General features: G+C 36.0%; 2 protein-coding genes across 2 annotated transcripts; one reads left to right on the top strand and one right to left on the bottom strand.

Annotated features, from left to right (window-relative positions):
- The first annotated feature begins 363 nt into the window (after positions 1-363).
- Positions 364-12,436, top strand: LOC130803636 (receptor protein kinase TMK1-like). The gene is made up of 2 exons (XM_057667834.1): positions 364-3,084; positions 11,615-12,436. Exons 1-2 carry the CDS (start codon positions 753-755, stop codon positions 12,121-12,123), a joined length of 2,841 nt encoding a protein of 946 aa, XP_057523817.1. The 5' UTR covers positions 364-752; the 3' UTR covers positions 12,124-12,436.
- Positions 12,437-12,803: 367 nt separating this feature from the next.
- LOC130803637 (uncharacterized) lies at positions 12,804-15,127 on the bottom strand. Its single transcript, XM_057667835.1, has 2 exons — positions 14,954-15,127; positions 12,804-13,461 (listed from the first exon to the last, which is right to left on the bottom strand). Exons 1-2 carry the CDS (start codon positions 15,039-15,041, stop codon positions 13,169-13,171), a joined length of 381 nt encoding a protein of 126 aa, XP_057523818.1. The 5' UTR covers positions 15,042-15,127; the 3' UTR covers positions 12,804-13,168.
- Between the last annotated feature and the right edge of the window lie 5,047 nt (positions 15,128-20,174).

The raw sequence follows: 20,174 nt of genomic DNA, 5'->3' as shown, positions 1-20,174 counted from the left end.
TTCACACATTTTAATTTTTTTATAATCGTCCACACAATTTATTTTGTCAATATATTTTATATGACATTTTCCCAACTTCTCGTAGTGTTCAAAAATCATCCCTTTCACTTTGATCAAATTTTATTCCCTCCATACCACTAAAAATATTTCATTTACTTTTTGTCATTATTACTTATTACTTTTAATTTATAAATTAAAATATAATTAAGTGAGATCTTGTTAAATTCATTTTAATGTAAAAATTATTAATATATAATTTTTGTAATATTATTTTGCATAAGAATAAGAGATATTAAATATTAAATAGCGTCAAAAACTAAATATGACATTTTAAGAGTTAATATTTTTTGGATGGCAGAAGTGATCCTAATTTCACCCTCCCTACTTAGATACTTCCTTTATTATTATACTCCATTGGATAGTGTTATGGAAGTGGAAACATTACAGTACACTGCAAATCTGCAATGGATGAGAGAGAATCACAAAATTCTCATTTCATTTGATTTCTACTCCATAAAGCAACACCATTAAAGTTGGAGTATCCTTAAATCACTTTTTTTCCCCTGAAAATTACTCTCAAAGTTCCATATGGCCTTCAAAATTTTATCTTTTTAGATCCACTTTTCTTGCCATATTATCCACCATGATTGCTTCTACTCACACCATTTTCTTTTCTCAATTTACACTGCTCTGAGCTTTCTCTAGCTACATTTCTGCAAAATGGACATGGGTTTTACTCCCTAGAAGCTTCAATGATGGAAGTTAGCAGAGAAAAGAAGAAGATTTTTTTACTTTTTGTAGTGTTTTTGTCTTTAATTATAGTGGGTTTTAGTGTTACAGATCCTGGTGACCTTGCTGTTCTACATGAGTTCAGAAAAGGGTTGGAAAATCCTGAGCTTTTGAAGTGGCCTAGCAATGGAGATGATGACCCATGTGGAAATAGATGGCCATATGTGTTTTGTGAAGATGGGAAAGTCACCCAAATTCAATCCAAGAATCTTGGGTTAAAGGGCACTTTACCTTCTGATCTCAACAAATTGAATAAACTTTCCAATTTAGGCCTTCAGAACAATAATTTTACTGGTATGCTACCTCCCTTTAATGGCTTACAAGAATTGAAGTTTGTATTTTTAGATTTCAATAATTTCACTTCAATTCCTGCTGATTTCTTTGATGGGTTAGTTAATTTGGAAATTATTGCATTAGATCATAACCCTAATTTAAATTCTACTACTGGTTGGTCTTTGCCTCTTGGTTTGCAAGATTCAGCTCAATTAGCTACCCTTTCTTTGGTATCTACTAATTTAGTTGGTTCACTTCCTGATTTCTTGGGTTCTTTAGGGTCACTTACTGATCTAAGATTGTCATATAATCGTCTTTCGGGTCGCATTCCATCTAGTTTTAATGGGTCTAATTTGCAAACACTTTGGTTGAATGATCAATCTGATGGTGGTATGATTGGTACTCTTGATGTTATTGGGACAATGGAGTCTCTAACTGTTGCTTGGCTTCATGGGAATCAATTTAGTGGAGTGATCCCTTCTAATATTGGGACTCTAGCTAGTTTAAAGGATCTTAATCTCAATAACAATCAGCTTGTTGGGTTAATTCCTGCTAGTTTGGCTGAAATGGAATTAGTTAATTTGGATTTGAGTAATAATCACTTAATGGGTCCCATTCCTGAGTTTAAGACTAAGAATGCTTCATACAGTTTCAATTACTTTTGTCAAAAAACTCCTGGAACTCCTTGTGCTCCAGAAGTTATGGCACTCATTGATTTCTTAGGTGGGTTAGAATACCCATCAATTCTTAGTTCTTCATGGTCAAATAATGATACATGTGGTAATTGGTTGGGCATCATTTGTAATGATAATAAACAAGTTATTGGCATAAACTTGCCGAATCGTGACCTTAATGGTACACTAAGTCCCTCACTTGGGATGCTTCAATCACTTGAAAAAATTATTCTCCACAATAACAATATCAATGGTCAAGTTCCCTCGAACTGGACCGATTTGAAGTCCCTCACAAGTGTAGATTTGAGTCACAATCATCTTTCCCCTCCATGGCCAAAGTTTCGGAAAAACGTTGATCTTTCTATCGATGGGAATTCTCCACTTTTAACCCCTAGTTCTCAAGCTTCTGCACCTCATAGTCAATCTTCATCCCACACGAGCTCAGGTATAAGCTCGGGATCTTCTCAGGGATCAGAAAATAGCAGCACTAAAAGATCTAAATTGGTTTTTATTGTAGCGCCTGCAGCGAGTATTGTTGCCCTTGTATTGATGGTTATTCCTTTGTCTATTTACTACTGTAAGAAAAAGAAACATGTCCACCAAGCCCCCAATTCCATTGTGATTCATCCAAGAGATCTATCAGATTCAGAAAATACTGTTAAAATTGCTGTTGCCAATAACAATACGAGCAGTACGTCGATTGGAAGTGGTTCTGCTAGTATAAATAGTAGTGGGTTTGGCGAGTCCCATGTCATTGAAGCTGGAAATTTAGTTATATCGGTTCAAGTTCTTCGAAATGTGACAAAAAATTTTGCCCCTGAGAATGCGCTAGGTCGTGGTGGATTTGGGGTTGTTTACAAGGGGGAATTGGATGATGGAACTAAAATAGCTGTGAAGAGAATGGAAGCAGGTGTAATTTGCACCAAAGCATTAGAAGAGTTCCGATCTGAAATCGCAGTTTTGTCGAAAGTCCGTCATCGTCACTTGGTATCACTTTTGGGATATTCCGTTGAAGGTAATGAGAGACTTTTGGTCTATGAATATATGCCTCAAGGGGCTCTTAGCAGGCATCTTTTTCACTGGAAAACTTTCAATTTGGAGCCGCTGTCGTGGAAAAGGAGGTTAAATATTGCTTTGGATGTTGCACGAGGGATGGAATATCTTCATAGCTTGGCACATCAAAGTTTTATACATAGAGATCTGAAACCTTCTAATGTTTTACTTGGTGATGACTTCAGAGCAAAAGTTTCGGATTTTGGGCTGGTGAAACTTGCTCCGGATCAGGGGCAACATTCGATAGAGACACGGCTGGCTGGAACATTTGGATACTTGGCTCCTGAATATGCTGGTATGAATCAATATTCTACTTATTTGTGTGAATTTTATTGGAATGTTGCAACATTTTTTGCTCATTTTAATTTTGATATAGACATGGTTTAGCTTTTCCATCTTATATGATCTTATCCCTTAGCCATATTATTTGTTACTCCTTATTGGTGGTGAATATCAATGTAATAAAGAACATTGACCTGCCCGATAACTTATGCAAAACTGAAATAATTTGCCAAGATCGATACGACGCTAAGAATTTAGATGAACGATACAAACAATAATGAACAAAACAATTTTTGATAATGTAAACTTGCAAAAAGACACAAAAATTTAAGGAGGTTCACCCAATGATGGCTACGTTCTCCGCCGTGTGTAGTTTCTGTTTATATTATATCAAAGGAGTATAAAATACTCTTACAAATGAAGTATTACAATTATGTAAGAGATAAATCAAAAGGTTATGTGTTTGGTTTAGGGGTTGTGTTTGATGATGTGTTTGAGTGAGTATGAGAGCTCTATTTATAGTACTAAGTACATTCAATGACAATTGCTCACTTAATACATGCTTAATGTAGAATAATGAATGATATGAAGCAGCTCCAAGAACTTGAAAGGTCAAAAGACCGCATTCTAGGCATATCAGAGAAACCGCTCGACCAGAACAGAAAGCTTGCTCGGTCGAGCGAGCTACAGACACCTTCTAGACACCTTTTGGATACCTTCTAGTTGTCCACTCGACCAACCCAAGAGCACGCTTGGTCGAGCGAGCTGGTCGAGCGACCTTTAGACTTCTTCTGTCAGTTTCTGCTCGAGCAAAGTATCTTCCAAGACCCTTTGCACTTCTTCATTAGACACCATTAACACCAATAATTCCTATGAATACTTCACCTCAATAAATCACACTTTAAACACTACAATCATTAAGCTACCAACTTAATCACCCACATTATCACTCATTGGATTCCATCCCAAGAGTCACTTATGAATGCACACATCAATTGTGCACTCAAGTTACACCATTCATGATACCATTCATAACAATCTCCACCTTGACTTGAGTTCACCCAAGTCAAAGCATTCATCAATCCACTTCATCTTACAAAAAAAATATAAACAAAATATCATACACACCTCAAATGCCCCAAAGGGCATTACGTCAAGCAAGGAGCTAAACCAACCAAGTCAACACACAAATCAAACTTGGTTGCAGGCAATGGCTTTGTCATCATGTCGGTCGGTTTTCTTTAGTATAAATTTTCTTCAAAATTATCCTTTTTTGTGCTCAACTTCATCCCGGATGAAATTATACTTGATATCAATGTGTTTGGACCTTCTATGAAATGTATTTTGATTTCTAGCCAAGTGAATTGCACTTTGACTATCACAATGCACACTTACCGAACACGCCTTATTACACATCTCGCCAACAAGAAGTTTGAGCCACTTTGCCTCTTTGAATGACTCGGCAACGGCTATGTACTCCGCTTCGGTTGTTGAAAGAGCAACCACATCTTGTAACGATGATTGCCAACTTACCGCCGAACCACCCAATGTGAACACAAATCCACTTGTGGACTTTCTATTATCAAGATCACCACCATAGTCCGAGTCACAAAACCCGGTTAGCTTGCTTGAATCTTTCCCATACATAAGAAAACAAACATTAGAAGTACTTTTCAAATACCTCAATAACCACTTAAGTGCCTCCCAATGTCCCTTCCCCGGTTTTGACATATATCTACTTACCAAACTCACCGCATGAGCTATGTCGGGTCTAGAACATACCATAGCATACATCACGCTACCAACGGCACCAGTGTACGGGATTCTTACCATTTGCTCTTCTTCCGCCTTTATTTGTGGACATAACCTCTTGGATAATTTGAAATGAGAGGCAAGAGGAGTAGACATACTTTTAGCATCATCCATGGAGAAACGTTGCACAACTTTCTCAATGTACTTCCTTTGGCTAAGGTATAAGACACCCTTAGCCCGGTCTCTAAAAATCTCCATTCCAAGAATCTTCTTGGCTTCACCAAGATCCTTCATATCAAATTCACTTGAAAGCAACACTTTCAAGTTCTCCACCTCAAACAAAGAACTACAAACTACTAGCATATCATCAACATATAAGAGCAAATACAACAAAGAACCAAGCTACTAGCATATCATCAACATATAAGAGCAAATACAACAAAGAACCATCTTCAAGTTTCTTAAGATAAACACAACTATCATAAGAACTTCTTATAAAATCATGTGAAATCATAAAGGAATCAAACTTCTTGTACCATTGCCTTGGTGATTGCTTCAACCCATACAATGACCTCTTCAATCTACACACATGACTTTCCTTACCGGCTACCTCAAAACCTTTCGGTTGCTTCATAAAAATTTCTTCCTCAAGCTCACCATGAAGAAACGCCCTCTTTACATCCAATTGATGCAACTCCAAATCCTCCATCGCCACCAAAGCAAGTAGTGCCCTTATAGAAGAGTGCTTCACTACCGGTGAGAATACTTCATGAAAATCAACACCCTCAATTTGAGAGTATCCCTTTGCAACTACCCTTGCTTTGTAGATGGGAGGAACACCACTAGAAGGATCCTCCTTCCTTTTGAATATCCACTTGCACCCAAAAATTTTCTTTTTCTTTGGTGCTTCAACAATATCTCAAGTTTCATTCTTTGCAAGAGATTCCATCTCTTGCTTCATGGCTATCAACCATTTGCTTGAGTCATTTGAGGCCATAGCCTCCTTGTACGTACTCGGTTCATGTAAACCTTCGACTTTGCTAGCAATGTTGAGAGCATATGCAACATAATCACACTCTTCAATATACCTCCTTGGAGCTACGATCTTCCTTCTTTGCCTAGTTGTGGACAAAGAAGGAGACCTTTGTTGAACATCATCATCATCAATTTTATCATCATCAATATTGGGAGGTTGATCCTCCACTTGTGCTTGAAAAGGAATACTTACAACATTATCTATGGGCTTTTCTACACTAGAGACTAACATGCTATTTTCATCAAATACAACATCTATTCTTTTTGACTCATTACACCACACCCTATACCCCTTTACACCCACTCCATATTCCATAAAAATGCATTTTCTAGCCCTAGGTTCTACCATCATTTACATGAATATAAGCCGGACAACCAAAGACTCTAAGACTAGAATAATTTACCGGAGTGTTATACCACACTTCTTGTGGTGATTTGAATTTTAAGGCGGTATGAGGTGAGCGGTTGATCAAATAACATGTTGTAGCCACCGCTTCGGCCCAAAACTGCTTCCCCGATTTGGCTTGGTTTAGCATACGCCGAACACTGTCCAACAACGTTTTGTTCATCCTCTCCGCAATACCATTTTGTTGAGGACGCCCTGCACAAGTTCTATGTCTAACAATACCTTCACTAAAACAATATTGAAGAAATTTATTATCAACAAATTCAAGACCATTATCGGTTCTCAAGGTCTTGATGCTCCTACCGGTCTTTTTTTCTATCATTTTCTTCCACTCCAAGAAAACATCAAAAACTTCATTCTATTGTTTGATGAAGTAACACCAAACTTTTCTTGAGAAATCATCAATAAAGGTCAACAAATAATTACAACAACTAAGCGAGGGCTTTCTTGAAGGCCCCCACAAGTCGGAATGAATATAGTCTAAAATTCCCTTAGTGTTGTGTATGGCGGGTTTAAAACTAACCCTTTTGTATTTCCCATAAACACAATGTTCGCAAAACTCAAGGTTCTCGAACTTTTTGCCATCAAATAAACCTTGTTTGGAAAGTTCAAACATACCTCTTTCTCCCATGTGACCAAGTCTCAAATGCCAAAGCTTTGTGTCATGATCGGACATTGTGCTTGTGGAAATATTCGCCAAGCCTAGGATAGTTGAACCTTCTAGAGCATACAAACTCCCATTTAACTTTCCCTTCATCACTACAAGTGACCCTCTAGCAACCTTCAAAACTCCACCTTCACAAGTGATTCTACACCCGATTTTATCAAGAGTACCCAAAGATATGAGATTCTTTTTCAAACCCGGAACATACCTTACATCGGTCAAGGTCCTCACCATCCCATCAAACATTTTTATCTTTACGCTCCCAGCACCAACCACCTTGCATGTTGTGTTGTTCCCCATGGTTACATTTTCCCCATCAACACTTTCAAATGTTTGGAAGAAAGTATTTTAGGAGTCATGTGGAATGTGCACCCCGACTCAAGAATCCACTCATCACTATCTTTGTACCCATGTGTGGCAACTAATACACCACCATCATCACTATCATTTACATAACTAGCATCGACATTACTAGTTCCGTCCCTAGCCCCCTCAACATTTTTCTTTTTCAATTTCCAACAATCCTTCTTGACGTGGCCCTCAAGCTTGCAATAGTTGCAAGTCTTATTTTTGTTAGTCCCCCGAGACTTTGACCTCCCTTTACCCTTGTTTCCGCTCCCACTAGTGGAACCTTTCTCTTGCGTCCTCCCTCTCACAAACAACCCATCACTCACACTACTTTGTGATTTTTGTGATAATTGTGAATCAATAAGGTCCCTTTGTGTCAATGTATTTTTCACATCATCACTACTCAAATTATTTCTACCATAAAGTAGAGTTTCTCTAAAATTTTTGTAAGAAGGGGGTAGAGAACATAAGAGGTAAATAGCCAAGTCTTCATCATCAAGCTTGACATCAATATTTTGTAAATCCATAATAATGGAATAAAATTCATCTAAGTGAGGTTTTAAAGGTTTACCTTCCTCCAAGCGAAGACCGTAGAGTCTACTTTTCAAAAGTAGCCTATTGGTAACATTCTTGGCCATATAGAGTGATTCCAATTTCTCCCATATCCCCTTGGTTGTATTTTCTTTAACAATATCTCTTAGCACTTCGTTGGAAAGACATAATTGGATTGCCGATAGTGCCTTTGAATCAATCTCTTCCCACCTTGCCGCGGTCATTCCTTCCGGCATCTTGTCTACACCACCAATGGTCTTTTGCACACCATTTTGGATTTAATGGCTCTCATTTTGACTTGCCATAAGCCAAAATTAACACTTCTATCAAACTTCTCTATGTCAAGCTTCATTGTAGACATGTTTCACCAACAATGACTTCTCAAGACACCGTAATAACAACTTGACTCTGATACCAATTGAAATAATTTGCCAAGATCGATACGACGCTAAGAATTTAATTGAACGATACAAACAATAATGAACAAAACAATGTTTAATAATGTAAACTTGCAAAGAGACACAAAGATTTAAGGAGGTTCACCCAATGATGGCTACGTCCTCCGTCGTGTGTAGTTTCTGTTTATATTATATCAAAGGAGTATAAAATACTCTTACAAATGAAGTATTACAATTGTGTTAGAGATAAATCAAAAGACTTTGTGTTTGGCTTAGGGGTTGTGTTCGATGATGTGTTTGAGTGAGTATGAGAGCTCTAGTTATAGTAGTAGTACATTTAATGACAATTGCTCACTTAATACATGCTTAATGTAGAATAATGAATGATATGAAGCAGCTCTAAGAACTTGAAAGGTCAAAAAACCGCATCCTAGGCATATCAGAGGAACCGCTCGACCAACCCAAGAGCTCGCTCGGTCGAGCGAGCTGGTCGAGCGACCTTTAGACTTTTTCTATCAGTTTCTGCTCGAGCAAAGTATCTTCCAAGAACCTTTGCACTTCTTCATTAAACACCATTAACACCAATAATTCCTATGAATACTTCACCTTAATAAATCACACTTTAAACACTAAATCATTAAGCTACCAACTTAATCACCCACATTATCACTCATTGGATTCCATCCCAAGAGTCACTTATGAATGCACACATCAATTGTGCACTCAAGTCACACCATTCATGATACCATTCATAACAAAAACTTTAAGCAAAATGTAATATGAAAAGGAAGGTTAAGTGTAGTTAATCTATTGAAAAACTTATAAGAGTAATCAATCCCCACCAGGCTATAACAAACGACATTTGCATAATAATATCAACTTTTGATTAGTTTAGATTTTAGAATAATTTTAATTAGAGGGTTGTCTTATTAAATTTATCCAAACACTTGAACAATCATTTTACCGAGTCAACCAATTAATTGGTAAATCTGTTTGAGTTCAAAATTGAAAATATGAGATAAATTCAGAAAAATACATAAGAAAAATTTAAATTGTTTAAACAAATTATTATAATCAATTAGGATGATTTGTGAAAGCATTGCATAGTCTAGCACTCTTATTCTAAAAAAACTAATGTTGGAATTGTTTTGGGAAAATTCCGCTTAAATAGAACTGTTTTATCAAAATTTTTCTGATTTACTAAATGATTATTGCAATGTAGGGCCCCCTTACTTTTATGTAAAGCCATTCCATTTTCATATTTATGTATTTAGAAATATTAGATATTGGATCATTGAATCATCTGTGTTTCTTGTTTATGTGCATTTGCATGATGTTTGCAACTAAGGGTCACTTGAAAATAATCTCTTTGTTATTATGAGGATAAGGTTGTGTACTTTCCATCCTAAATCCCTCCTAGGCATAGCCAATCATTGGGACGATGCCATGTTGTTGTAAAGTATTGGAGACCAAACAAACCACAATGTTGAAAGGTGTGCCGATAACAACAGAGGCATGGTTTTAGAGACTGGTGCTTCGGTGACATGTTTGTTAGATGTTTGTGCATGCTTGTCACTAGATATTTTCAATATGAATAAAAGTTTTTCGTTCTTACTTTTTCCCTTCTTTAAGCTGATATTACTCGAGCTGGAACAACTAAATGAGATTGCATGCTTCATAAATGAAGTAAAATTCTTCCTCTCGTTTTTTTCATTTACTACACATGTTTAGTTGTTTTCACACTAACCCCTTATGTCTTTAGCAGTGCATAATCAAAAATAAAAATTTGATAGTATGAAAATATGCATTGAGACAAATCAAATAATATCGCTTGATGAATAGTACTTACTGTACAAATTTAACCACTAATAAGAACTACAGTTAGTAGCTTGTAAGTTTTTTTAGCAATAATAAAATTTTATTAGCATAATAAGCAAGAAGGTACAAGGGGTGCCCTGGCAGCTGGCACTGTCCCCCGTGAGTGGGTAAAAACAAACCACTCAAATCCAATACAAAACAAAACTATCTCCTACCAAAAAACAACAAAACACGAACCTTAACAATACACATAAAACTAAACCAGGATACTAGCCAAGTAGCTAATCCAGCTCCTGGAGTAATTCCACCAGCAGTTGACACTAGCGAGAACAGCACCAGGGTCAAACAAAATGGCAGCGTGCAGACCACAAATGCATAATGTTTTTGGCCTGCTGTTCAAAAATGATCAAACACAGGACCAGCCCACTTGCAAAAGTTAAAAGCTTATAAGTTGTGTGGCCTAGCTTTAGATTTTTTCGCTTACCATTTTCATTTTTTATTTTCTCTTTTTTATTTGAGGGGAATTATGGTTTGGGAGGACCACGTCATTTGCTTATCTCCAAGCAAATCGATAATTAAAAAAAATGAACTATGGTCGGTTTTGGGCTATTTTGATACATTTTTGTCTATCGAATGTTCAAAAAGCAAATTAGTCGGCAAATTTTGGTACATCGGGGAGGACTTTTCTGCAAACAAGTTTAAGCATGCAATAGAAACTGGTATTTGTATATACTCTCCCAATTATTGCGACTCCTTTTTTTTTTTTTAAGATTGAAATAACTTAAGGTGCTACTTTCTTGACCACAATATTTTGACTTGTCTGATATGCAGATGATGCCTAGTGAAATTTCTTACACAATATTAGAAAGGATGAATATATCTGTGAAACTTCAAGTGTTTCTCTGAAAAAAAGAAAAAAATAGCTTAGCATCTTGGGGAAATGTTATACTTGCTAGTGTTCTTGTCATTATTAACTTGTGAATGGATATATCAATAATCAATAGCATCCCTTCCTCCACTCTAACACACAAAAAAGGAAGATACCAACAAGAAAACAACATAATCGTGAAAAGGGGGGAAAATGCTAATGCTTGTTAGGCCGTGACAATTCATCAAATAATCACCCCGTGAGCCCACTAGTGTGGACTCACTCACGGCCTCACGGGGCACCCATGGGTCATGAGCATTGACTTGCATACACCATATGATGAGTTTCACTCTTTCCTAAAACCATATGGTATTAGGAGATTAGCCCATGAAGTGTTATTTACAAGTCTTCAACCCACTTTTTTTCTGATGTGAGATCCTCCTCACTCTCACATGTGAAGTATTTCCAACAATGTTTATTTTTTTTTTTGAAGTGCAATATATTTCAGTCATATTATTTCTTTTCTCTTAGTCATTTAGTTCCGATTTCCTTTTCAACGGGCATTTACCATCATTTTTGGAACTTTTTTGCTGTCACATCTCATTTTGTGAACAATGCAATCTAGTTTTATGAAGATGAGATTAGTGAACCTCAGTTCGCATACGACAAACACTAATCAACCCCAATGTTTATTACTTTCAGTGACAGGAAAAATCACAACCAAGGCTGATGTTTTCAGCTTTGGCATTGTCTTAATGGAGCTGTTAACAGGATTAATGGCGCTTGATGAGAACAGACCTGAAGAACAACAGTACTTAGCCGCATGGTTCTGGCGGATTAAATCAGACCGAGATAAGCTATTGGGTGCCATTGATCCTGTTCTTGATGTGAAAGAGGAAACCATTGAGAGCGTTGTCACTATAGCCGAGTTAGCTGGCCATTGCACAGCCAGAGAGCCAAGTCAACGACCCGATATGGGTCATGCCGTCAATGTGCTGGCCCCACTTGTCGAGAAATGGAAGCCATGGGATGATGATACCGAGGAGTATTCTGGAATTGATTATAGTCTCCCACTAAACCAAATGGTGAAGGGATGGCAGGAAGACGAAGGGAAAGATATGAGTTACGTCGATCTTGATGATAGCAAGAGTAGTATCCCTGCTAGGCCTACTGGGTTTGCCGAGTCCTTTAACTCTACCGATGGTAGATAGTGGAGATTCTTCGTGCATATGTTGTTGTATGTTGTAGATATACCATGTTGTTTTTCCTTTCATCACTTGTGTCCATATGATTCAATGTTGTATTTTTGTCTTTGAAGCTTTGTATTTGTAAACTGAAATTGTACAAGAAGTCTTCCACGCTGGGTTCTAGCTTATTATTCCATGTAATTTTGGGGTCAGTATATGGAGCTGTATGAATGATAGCCTGTATGATAAAAACTATGGATGTCTTTTTGTTGATTACTGTTGGTTGTGATCGAAGATACGTAGAATATAAGTGTGGCGATGTGTTTTGTTGTGCCTATTGCTTAGAGCCCGTGATGATGATGTTGCGTTGAGAGCCATGGTCAATGTAGCCTAGCTTCGATTTGTGATGACTGATGAGGGTTCATCTGCATTAGATGAGGGTTTCAAGGGGTCTTGCGTAGACATAACTGCAAACGTTCAAGACTCTAATTTAAATGCGGGTTTGTTTTACAAGAATGTTGTGCAAATGTGCGATGAACATTTTGGAGAAAGAGAAAAGTATATATTACTTTATAACTGCAGAAGTAACTCTTATTATTACTAATTGATTTTAGTAGTCAGCCTCATTTGGATTTATAGGTGAGTTACCTCATTTTATAAAAACAAATAATCGGAAGGAAGTACTAGGGAAAAGAAGTCTTGAATTAAACACAAATGATTTATCAGTGGGAAGTATTATTGCATCATGAAATGATAAAAGCACAAATTACATCCTTAACTTTCAATTTTCAAACCCTAGTTTTTCATTGTTTGTGTCCTAAACAAGTACAGAACAATCAAACAATTGAAAACATTTATTAATATCTAAAAACAAAGTAACAAAACTAGAGAAACCATCCCTACTAATCCCACTGGTAGACCAGATCAGATCTATCCGTTCCTTGATGCTCGGACATTGGTATGACACTTAGACACTTCAATTTAGGCGTAAATTGAATATTTAGACGTATCCGACATTTGGACACGTACCAATATCCAACATCAGCATTCAGTACCCGAGTCCAGATGCTTAGAAAGCACATACACCACCCACAAGCGAAGGTGGAAGACATACATATTTACTGGTACAACAATCTGGTCCGAACACACGGTTACAGTATTGTCCTTGTGATGCACACTGCAAATTCTTATTAGTATTGCGCATGGCTATTTCTTGCTTAATGAGAAACTCTAATATGTTATTATCATTTGGTTGCATGGATAATATGTTTGTTTTCTGGTTTTCATTTCCAATTTTTTCTATTATCACCGCCATTTCTTCGTCAGGAATTGTTGTTGATGCACTCCTTCCAAGCACTGGTGCTGCAATATTAATTTTACACATGATTTTAGTTACTATGAAAATACGCATGTAATATAGCCTTGTTTAGTAAATGGCGTGAACATAAACGAATAACTTTGTAATACCTTGTAAGACGAAATTATCTCTATTTAATAAATTAATTTTTTTTTATAACATTCACATGTATAAGAGAAGATCTTAGTAAATAATGGCTATTTATGAGGTTAATAAATCACCCTTATGTGGTATGTGATAGGGTAAGAGTTTTGTTATTTTAATATTATTCTATTTGTCTTTTTATGGTGATTTACAAATCACGGTTATTAATTAGGAATTTTTGCATATGTAAAACTATATTTTCAAAAATATTACAAACTAAAAATAGATGAAAGTTTTATTTTTATTTAGTTTCAATACATATACTTATACTTAATCACCATGGCCGATTCTTAGGCCTTCTAGGGTAGCCTACCGTGTAGGGCATCGAGAAATATGGGACCTCAAATATTAAAGGATATTATTTAGGTTCGATTTTGAGCAATATTTTTAAAATTTGTTTGTAAACCTTTTTTATATTTTAACTAATGTAATATACTAATATATTTATCTTGAAGTGGAAAATTTTTTATCTTTTAATATAACGAAGGACCCAATTTCAAATCGCAAAAATATTTAGGACTTTCTAAAATCTTTCTGTTCATCACATCAAGCCTACGTTTGACTCATGTATAAATTGTTTTGATCGAACAAGTTCAATTAAGATCAAATGAAAAATTTAAATAAACCAAGCCAAAATTTGAGTATTAATTGGGTCAACTCTTGAGCAACCGGCCTATTCACAAGTAAGCTAATTACGGATTGTGAAGTTAGATGTAAACTGTTAAAATATAACCAATATTTGTACTATTCATCGGTTTATAGAAATTGCTATTATTATACGAGAAAAAACATAATTACGAGGGATCTTGTTTTATTCTTCTCGTTGCATATTTATATAATATCAAATTTTTGTAATTTTTAGTTGTGTATAGTTCTAAGTATCAATGATCCAACAAACGCATGTGATTGCGTAAAAAAATATTTGTATGCAAGTAAAAACAGAGGAAATATGTATATTTCATAACTCGCCTACATTGTATAAGTATTTCATAAACATATTCTCAAATGAGACAGCTTACGGTGAGGCCATCTCTATTGTATTAGCCTAATGAATTTACAATCTTAAAGTGATCACTTGTGCAGTTTTAAAGTGATTACTTTTTATAGTTTTATAGTGATGATCTGCAATCTTAAAGTGATCAACTAGAAAAATAAGCTAATTATACGAGTTCGTTTTATCATGAGACGATCTCAAAGCTTGATGTATTTCAAAATGTTGTGTTAAGTTTTACGATAATGTTAGATGTAGTTAATAATTTCACAAATCAAAATCAAGTAATCATAAATAGTTTTATTTGCAATAATTAATTAATGCATAACATACTTGTTAACGAGCAGTAAAATGAAATATACCTGATAAAGTCATTATCATGAAAAGGCTGAGAGCCAATTTCAAGCAGAAAGGAACAATTGATGACTTTTTCGTGTTAGAGTATCCCATTTTTTTTTGACACTATTCACTATTATTTTATATTTTTTTATATTTTGACCTACTTTTTGTATTTAAAAGATGGTTTTGATTGATTTGAGCTTAAATGTACTCCCAAGCTACTCTATTTATACTAATCATTCCACACATTATATCCCATATGTTATCATTATTTTATTAATTATTCATTGTTTATAGATTAAGCTCCATATATCCACACACATGGTGATCAAATCTTTTTTAGAATAATCATCGAAAATCTCATTTTATGTAATTTAATCAACTACTTAAGTATTCATCTTAGCAATGGCGTACTTATAATTGTTAGAGTATATAAGATATCCTGGGGTCTCGATCATTAGTTTAAGCTTTTAGTTGAGTTGGTTCCTTGACATGGTATCAGAAGTCAGTGAAACAAGAGGTCACATGTTCGAATCTCAACCATCCCTCGTTTAAAGTGAAATAGTCAGCGCCAGGTATGAGGAGGCCCTGTGTTGCAACCACACTTTAAGCCCAAAAGGCTCTTGTGTGAGGGGGCGTATTAGAGTATATAACATATCCTAAGGCCTCAACCATTAGCTTAAGCCTTTGGTTGAGTTGTTTCCTTGACAGTAATTTCATCTAAGCATTTAATTTTATATACATTTTGCTTTTTCAAAAAGTAAATTTACGCAATTACTAATAATGATGATAAATATAGCAAACTTAAATTTGGACTTAAATTACTTGAATATCACTTGACTCGAGCTTGAATCAAACTCAAACTCCAAATAAATGGTGTGTTTGGAAATTAGAAAGTAATTTGGAAGTCCGAATTTGAGCCAACTCAATTGTTTAGAAAATTCCATATTTCAAGCATGTTAAAAATGGATTAGAAGTAAGGAATTACAAATCCAATCTAAAGCTAGACATGTGAAAAATGGATCCATCTATTTCTGGACTATATAATTAAGGGTTCGAATCGAATATGGGTTTATGATTTTAAGGTTCGGGTTCGAGTCACACTTTTAAAACCCAAATTCGACGACTCATAAAACCTGTTGTATTTAATTTTTTTATAAAAATTTATATGAAAACTATTATGTGTATAGATTAATTTGATTTAGAACTTTGTTACATTTTTAAACATTGCAGCATTAGGAACTTTGTCGGTTATGTAATTTGAGATGCATGTGGTCGTATAATTTGTATTTTAAATATCAAAAGAACTTAAACAGTGGAAAACTTTTATATTTAGTTATTAAATTAGTATTTGTCTACCATATCCTCGTTTTATAAAAATTGAAGATAGTAAATTTAATCAACGTGATAGCTACATCCACCGGCACCGAGAATAAACTTTTCACTATAAACCGGGAGATTACAAGATGAACACGAGAAACCACAACAATAGCTCTCAAAGCTTTTTCTCTTTTAGTTTTCCTCACTTTGTGTTTTTGCATTGCATCCTATGCTCTAATTCTAATTACATGGAGCCTTTATATAGTATACCTTATAATAAAAAGAAAATAGGATTAAGAAAATACAAAAGAAACCGTCAAAAACTAAGAATAACCGGCTAAAAACGTGCCAATGCAAAACTAACTTGCTCTCCATTTGAAATGATCAAGGAATGTATCATTTGACTCCTAAAACATCCCTTTAATATATATCGACGGACATTTCATCACCTTTAAATAGTTGACATTTTAATGAAGTTGATAAACATATAATGGGTTTACAATCATTAGATTTTTTCAAATATACTTTTAGTTTAAAATGTAATTACATAAAGAAATATTAAAGAACGTATAAAATATCAGAATTACAATTATTTACTTAAGTTTTTCTTTGACTAATACTTCATTGTTAGAATATATGAATATATATTCTAGTTTTGTATATATATTTTTGTATATTTATTACCTTTATTAGGAGATTGATTTACTGTGATATCAATCCCATAATTATAGCTAGTCCATTGTATTTTTGGATAGTGAATCCTGTATATAAGGCTCAAAAGAATGATGAACAGCAAGGCATTCAAACTCTTTCATGTTATCAAATTAAGGTTTCGACCTTGGCTTCATTATCTCCCTAACAATCAGCCTATCCTCTTTCTTCCTTCCGCTGCACTATGTCTTCTCTTCCTAAATATCATCCTGCACTCACAGTCACAAATGTCAAATCACTCGTTCCTGTCGAGTTAGACACCGAGACTGGAATGTACCATTCATGGGCTGCGTTATTTAAAGTTCTTGTTAGGGTCCATGATGTGTATAAACACATCATCCCTCCTACGTCAACCGAGGAGGTTGCTGCCTATGAGACATCGAAGGCGGCCGATTTATCACTATGGAAGCGCCTTGACGCTGCAGTTCTTCAATGGATATACGGCACTATATCAAATAATCTTCTTCTTGCTATTCTTCTTAAGGATGACACTGCACAAGGTGCTTGGTCTCGTCTCGAGTCCATGTTCCAAGATAATAAGGCTTCCCGAGCAACTCACCTTGAAGAAGAGTTATCTGACCTTAACTTCGAGAATTTCTCATCAATTGACGCCTATTGCAATCACATCAAATCTCTGGCCGATCGTCTTGCCAATGTTGATGCCCCAATTCCAAACAGCTGACTCGTTCCCAAACTCACCGGAGGCCTTCTAGAGGCGTACTCAGGCACGGTCGATTTCATAGAAAATCAGGAGCCGTTACCTTCTTTTGAGAGTTGTCGCTCTCGCCTTAAGCTTGCGGAGCGAACCATTAAAAATCGCTTGGCAAGAGAGGGTGGGGCCGGAAACCGTGCTCAGGCTGCTTTAGTCACCACTACCGGCGGACAGCAAGGCAGTGAAGGTACAAGCAATTATGGCTCTGCAAATTCTCGACCCCCTTCCAAGAATTCTAAATCCAAGAAGACAGGAAATAAATATTCTGGAAAAGGGGGGCGTAATGGGCCATCCCAGCAATTTGGCCCAACTTGGCAGCATCAACCGTGGGCCGCCTGGGTCCAATGGCTCTCTCAATGGCCTGTTCCTCCACCTTGTCCTTATCCAACAACCTCTTGGGCTCCAAGGACTGCTGCACCGAATCAAGGACCTAGGCCTGCTGGCTCTGGAATTTTAGGCCCACGTCCTGCTCAAGCATACAATACAATGGGTCCAACAACCTCATACTCTCCAATGGACATTGAGGCTGCCATGCATGCTCTCTCTTTCTCTCAACCAAATCGAAATTACTACATGGACACCGGTGCAACTTCTCATATGACTGCGGATCAAGGTATTCTTTCCCCTTATTTTAATTCGAGCATTAAAAATAATAACATTATTGTTGGTAATCGTCATTTAATTCCAATTATTGGTCACGGTAGTACTACTTTACCATCCCCCTTTCCTCCATTTACATTAAAAAATGTTTTACATGCTCCGAAATTAATTAAAAACCTTATCTCTGTCCGTAAATTCACCACTGACAATATGGTTTCCATTACTTTTGATCCTTACGGATTTTCTGTGCATGATTTACAGAAGGGAACCACACTCCTAAGATGTAACAGTACTGGTGACTTATATCCTCTTTTCCCTAGTAGTCAAGCTAACTCTCCAGTCAGAAATTCTGCTCTCACTTCCATATCTCCAGAACTTTGGCACAATCGCCTAGGACATCCTGGCGTGGCTGTTATTAATTCTCTTAGTAGTAACAAATTTATTGACTTTAATAAGGCTTGTAAATCATATTGTTCGTCTTGTCCTCTCGGAAAACATTCTAAATTGCCTTTTTATGATTCTATGTCGCACACTATTTTTCCTTTTGATATAATTCATAGTGATCTTTGGACATCTCCTATTATTAGTTCATCTGGACATTGCTACTATGTTTTATTTCTTGATGATTATAGCAAATTTTTATGGACATTTCCTATATCAAAAAAATCTCAAGTTAAACACTTATTTAAATCTTTTTATTCTCTTGTCCATACTCAATTTGAACGTAACATTAAGACTTTTCAATGTGACAATGGCACTGAATATATTAATGGTACGTTTAAAGAATTCTTTGATCGTCATGGCATGTTATTCCGTCTTTCTTGCCCTCATTCTTCTCCTCAAAATGGAAAAGCAGAACGACATATAAAATCCATTAACAATATTATTCGGACCTTACTTGCTCATGCTTCATTACCACTTTCTTTTTGGCATCATGCATTAGAAGTGGCAACTTATCTTCTAAACATCCTTCCAACCAAAGTATTAGGATTTAAGTCTCCTAATCAAATTCTATATCAATGTGATCCCCTATACTCGGAATTACGTATTTTTGGTTGTTTATGTTTTCCCTTGTTTCCCTCTCCTACTATACAAAAATTGCAAGAAAGGTCCACCCCTTGTGTCTATCTTGGTCCCGCTCCGAATCATCGTGGTTCTAAGTGTTACAATATGTATAATGGTAAAATCATAGTATGTCGTCATGTGAAATTCATTGAAACCGAATTTCCGTTCTCTAAATTGCACAAACCTCATAAAGATGATTATAATTTTCTGGATTTCAATCCAATAATGCGCCATTTATATTACCAAAATAGCACACAAAACTCTCCTCCTCAACCTAATATTCACAAGCAGTCTGGGTCCATCTTACATGGCCCAAATCAAATTCAATTTCCCTCTACAGGGCCCATCTCACATGGCCCAGAAACATCTTCAACTTCAAATTCTGGGACTACCTCACGTGGGCCAGACAACACACCAACATCTATTGGGCCATCCTCTTCTAGCCCAACTGCACAAACACAACTCTCCTCTTAGCAGCCCATTCCTTCACCTTCTCTATTTCAGTCCAGGCCTGCCATCTCAACTCCTCAACCTCAAAATTCCACCTTATCTACACAAAACACTTCTTCTGCCCATATTTCAAATTCTCATACTATGACTACTAGAGCAAAAAAATGGCATCTACAAACCAAACTCCAAATATTTTTACAATTTCACCACCATAACTACACCAAATGACATCTCTCCTATACCCAAAGACCCCGTTAGTGCTATTCGTGACTCAAATTGAAAAAATGCAATGTTAGATGAATTTAATGCTCTAATTGAAAATGAAACATGGGAATTAGTACCTAGGCCAAAAGATGTGAATGTTATTAGATCAATGTGGATTTTTC

The sequence above is a fragment of the Amaranthus tricolor genome, chromosome 17 (assembly GCF_026212465.1).
Source record: "Amaranthus tricolor cultivar Red isolate AtriRed21 chromosome 17, ASM2621246v1, whole genome shotgun sequence".
Taxonomy (NCBI): domain Eukaryota; kingdom Viridiplantae; phylum Streptophyta; class Magnoliopsida; order Caryophyllales; family Amaranthaceae; genus Amaranthus; species Amaranthus tricolor.
This window is presented reverse-complemented; position numbering and strand designations above follow the sequence as displayed.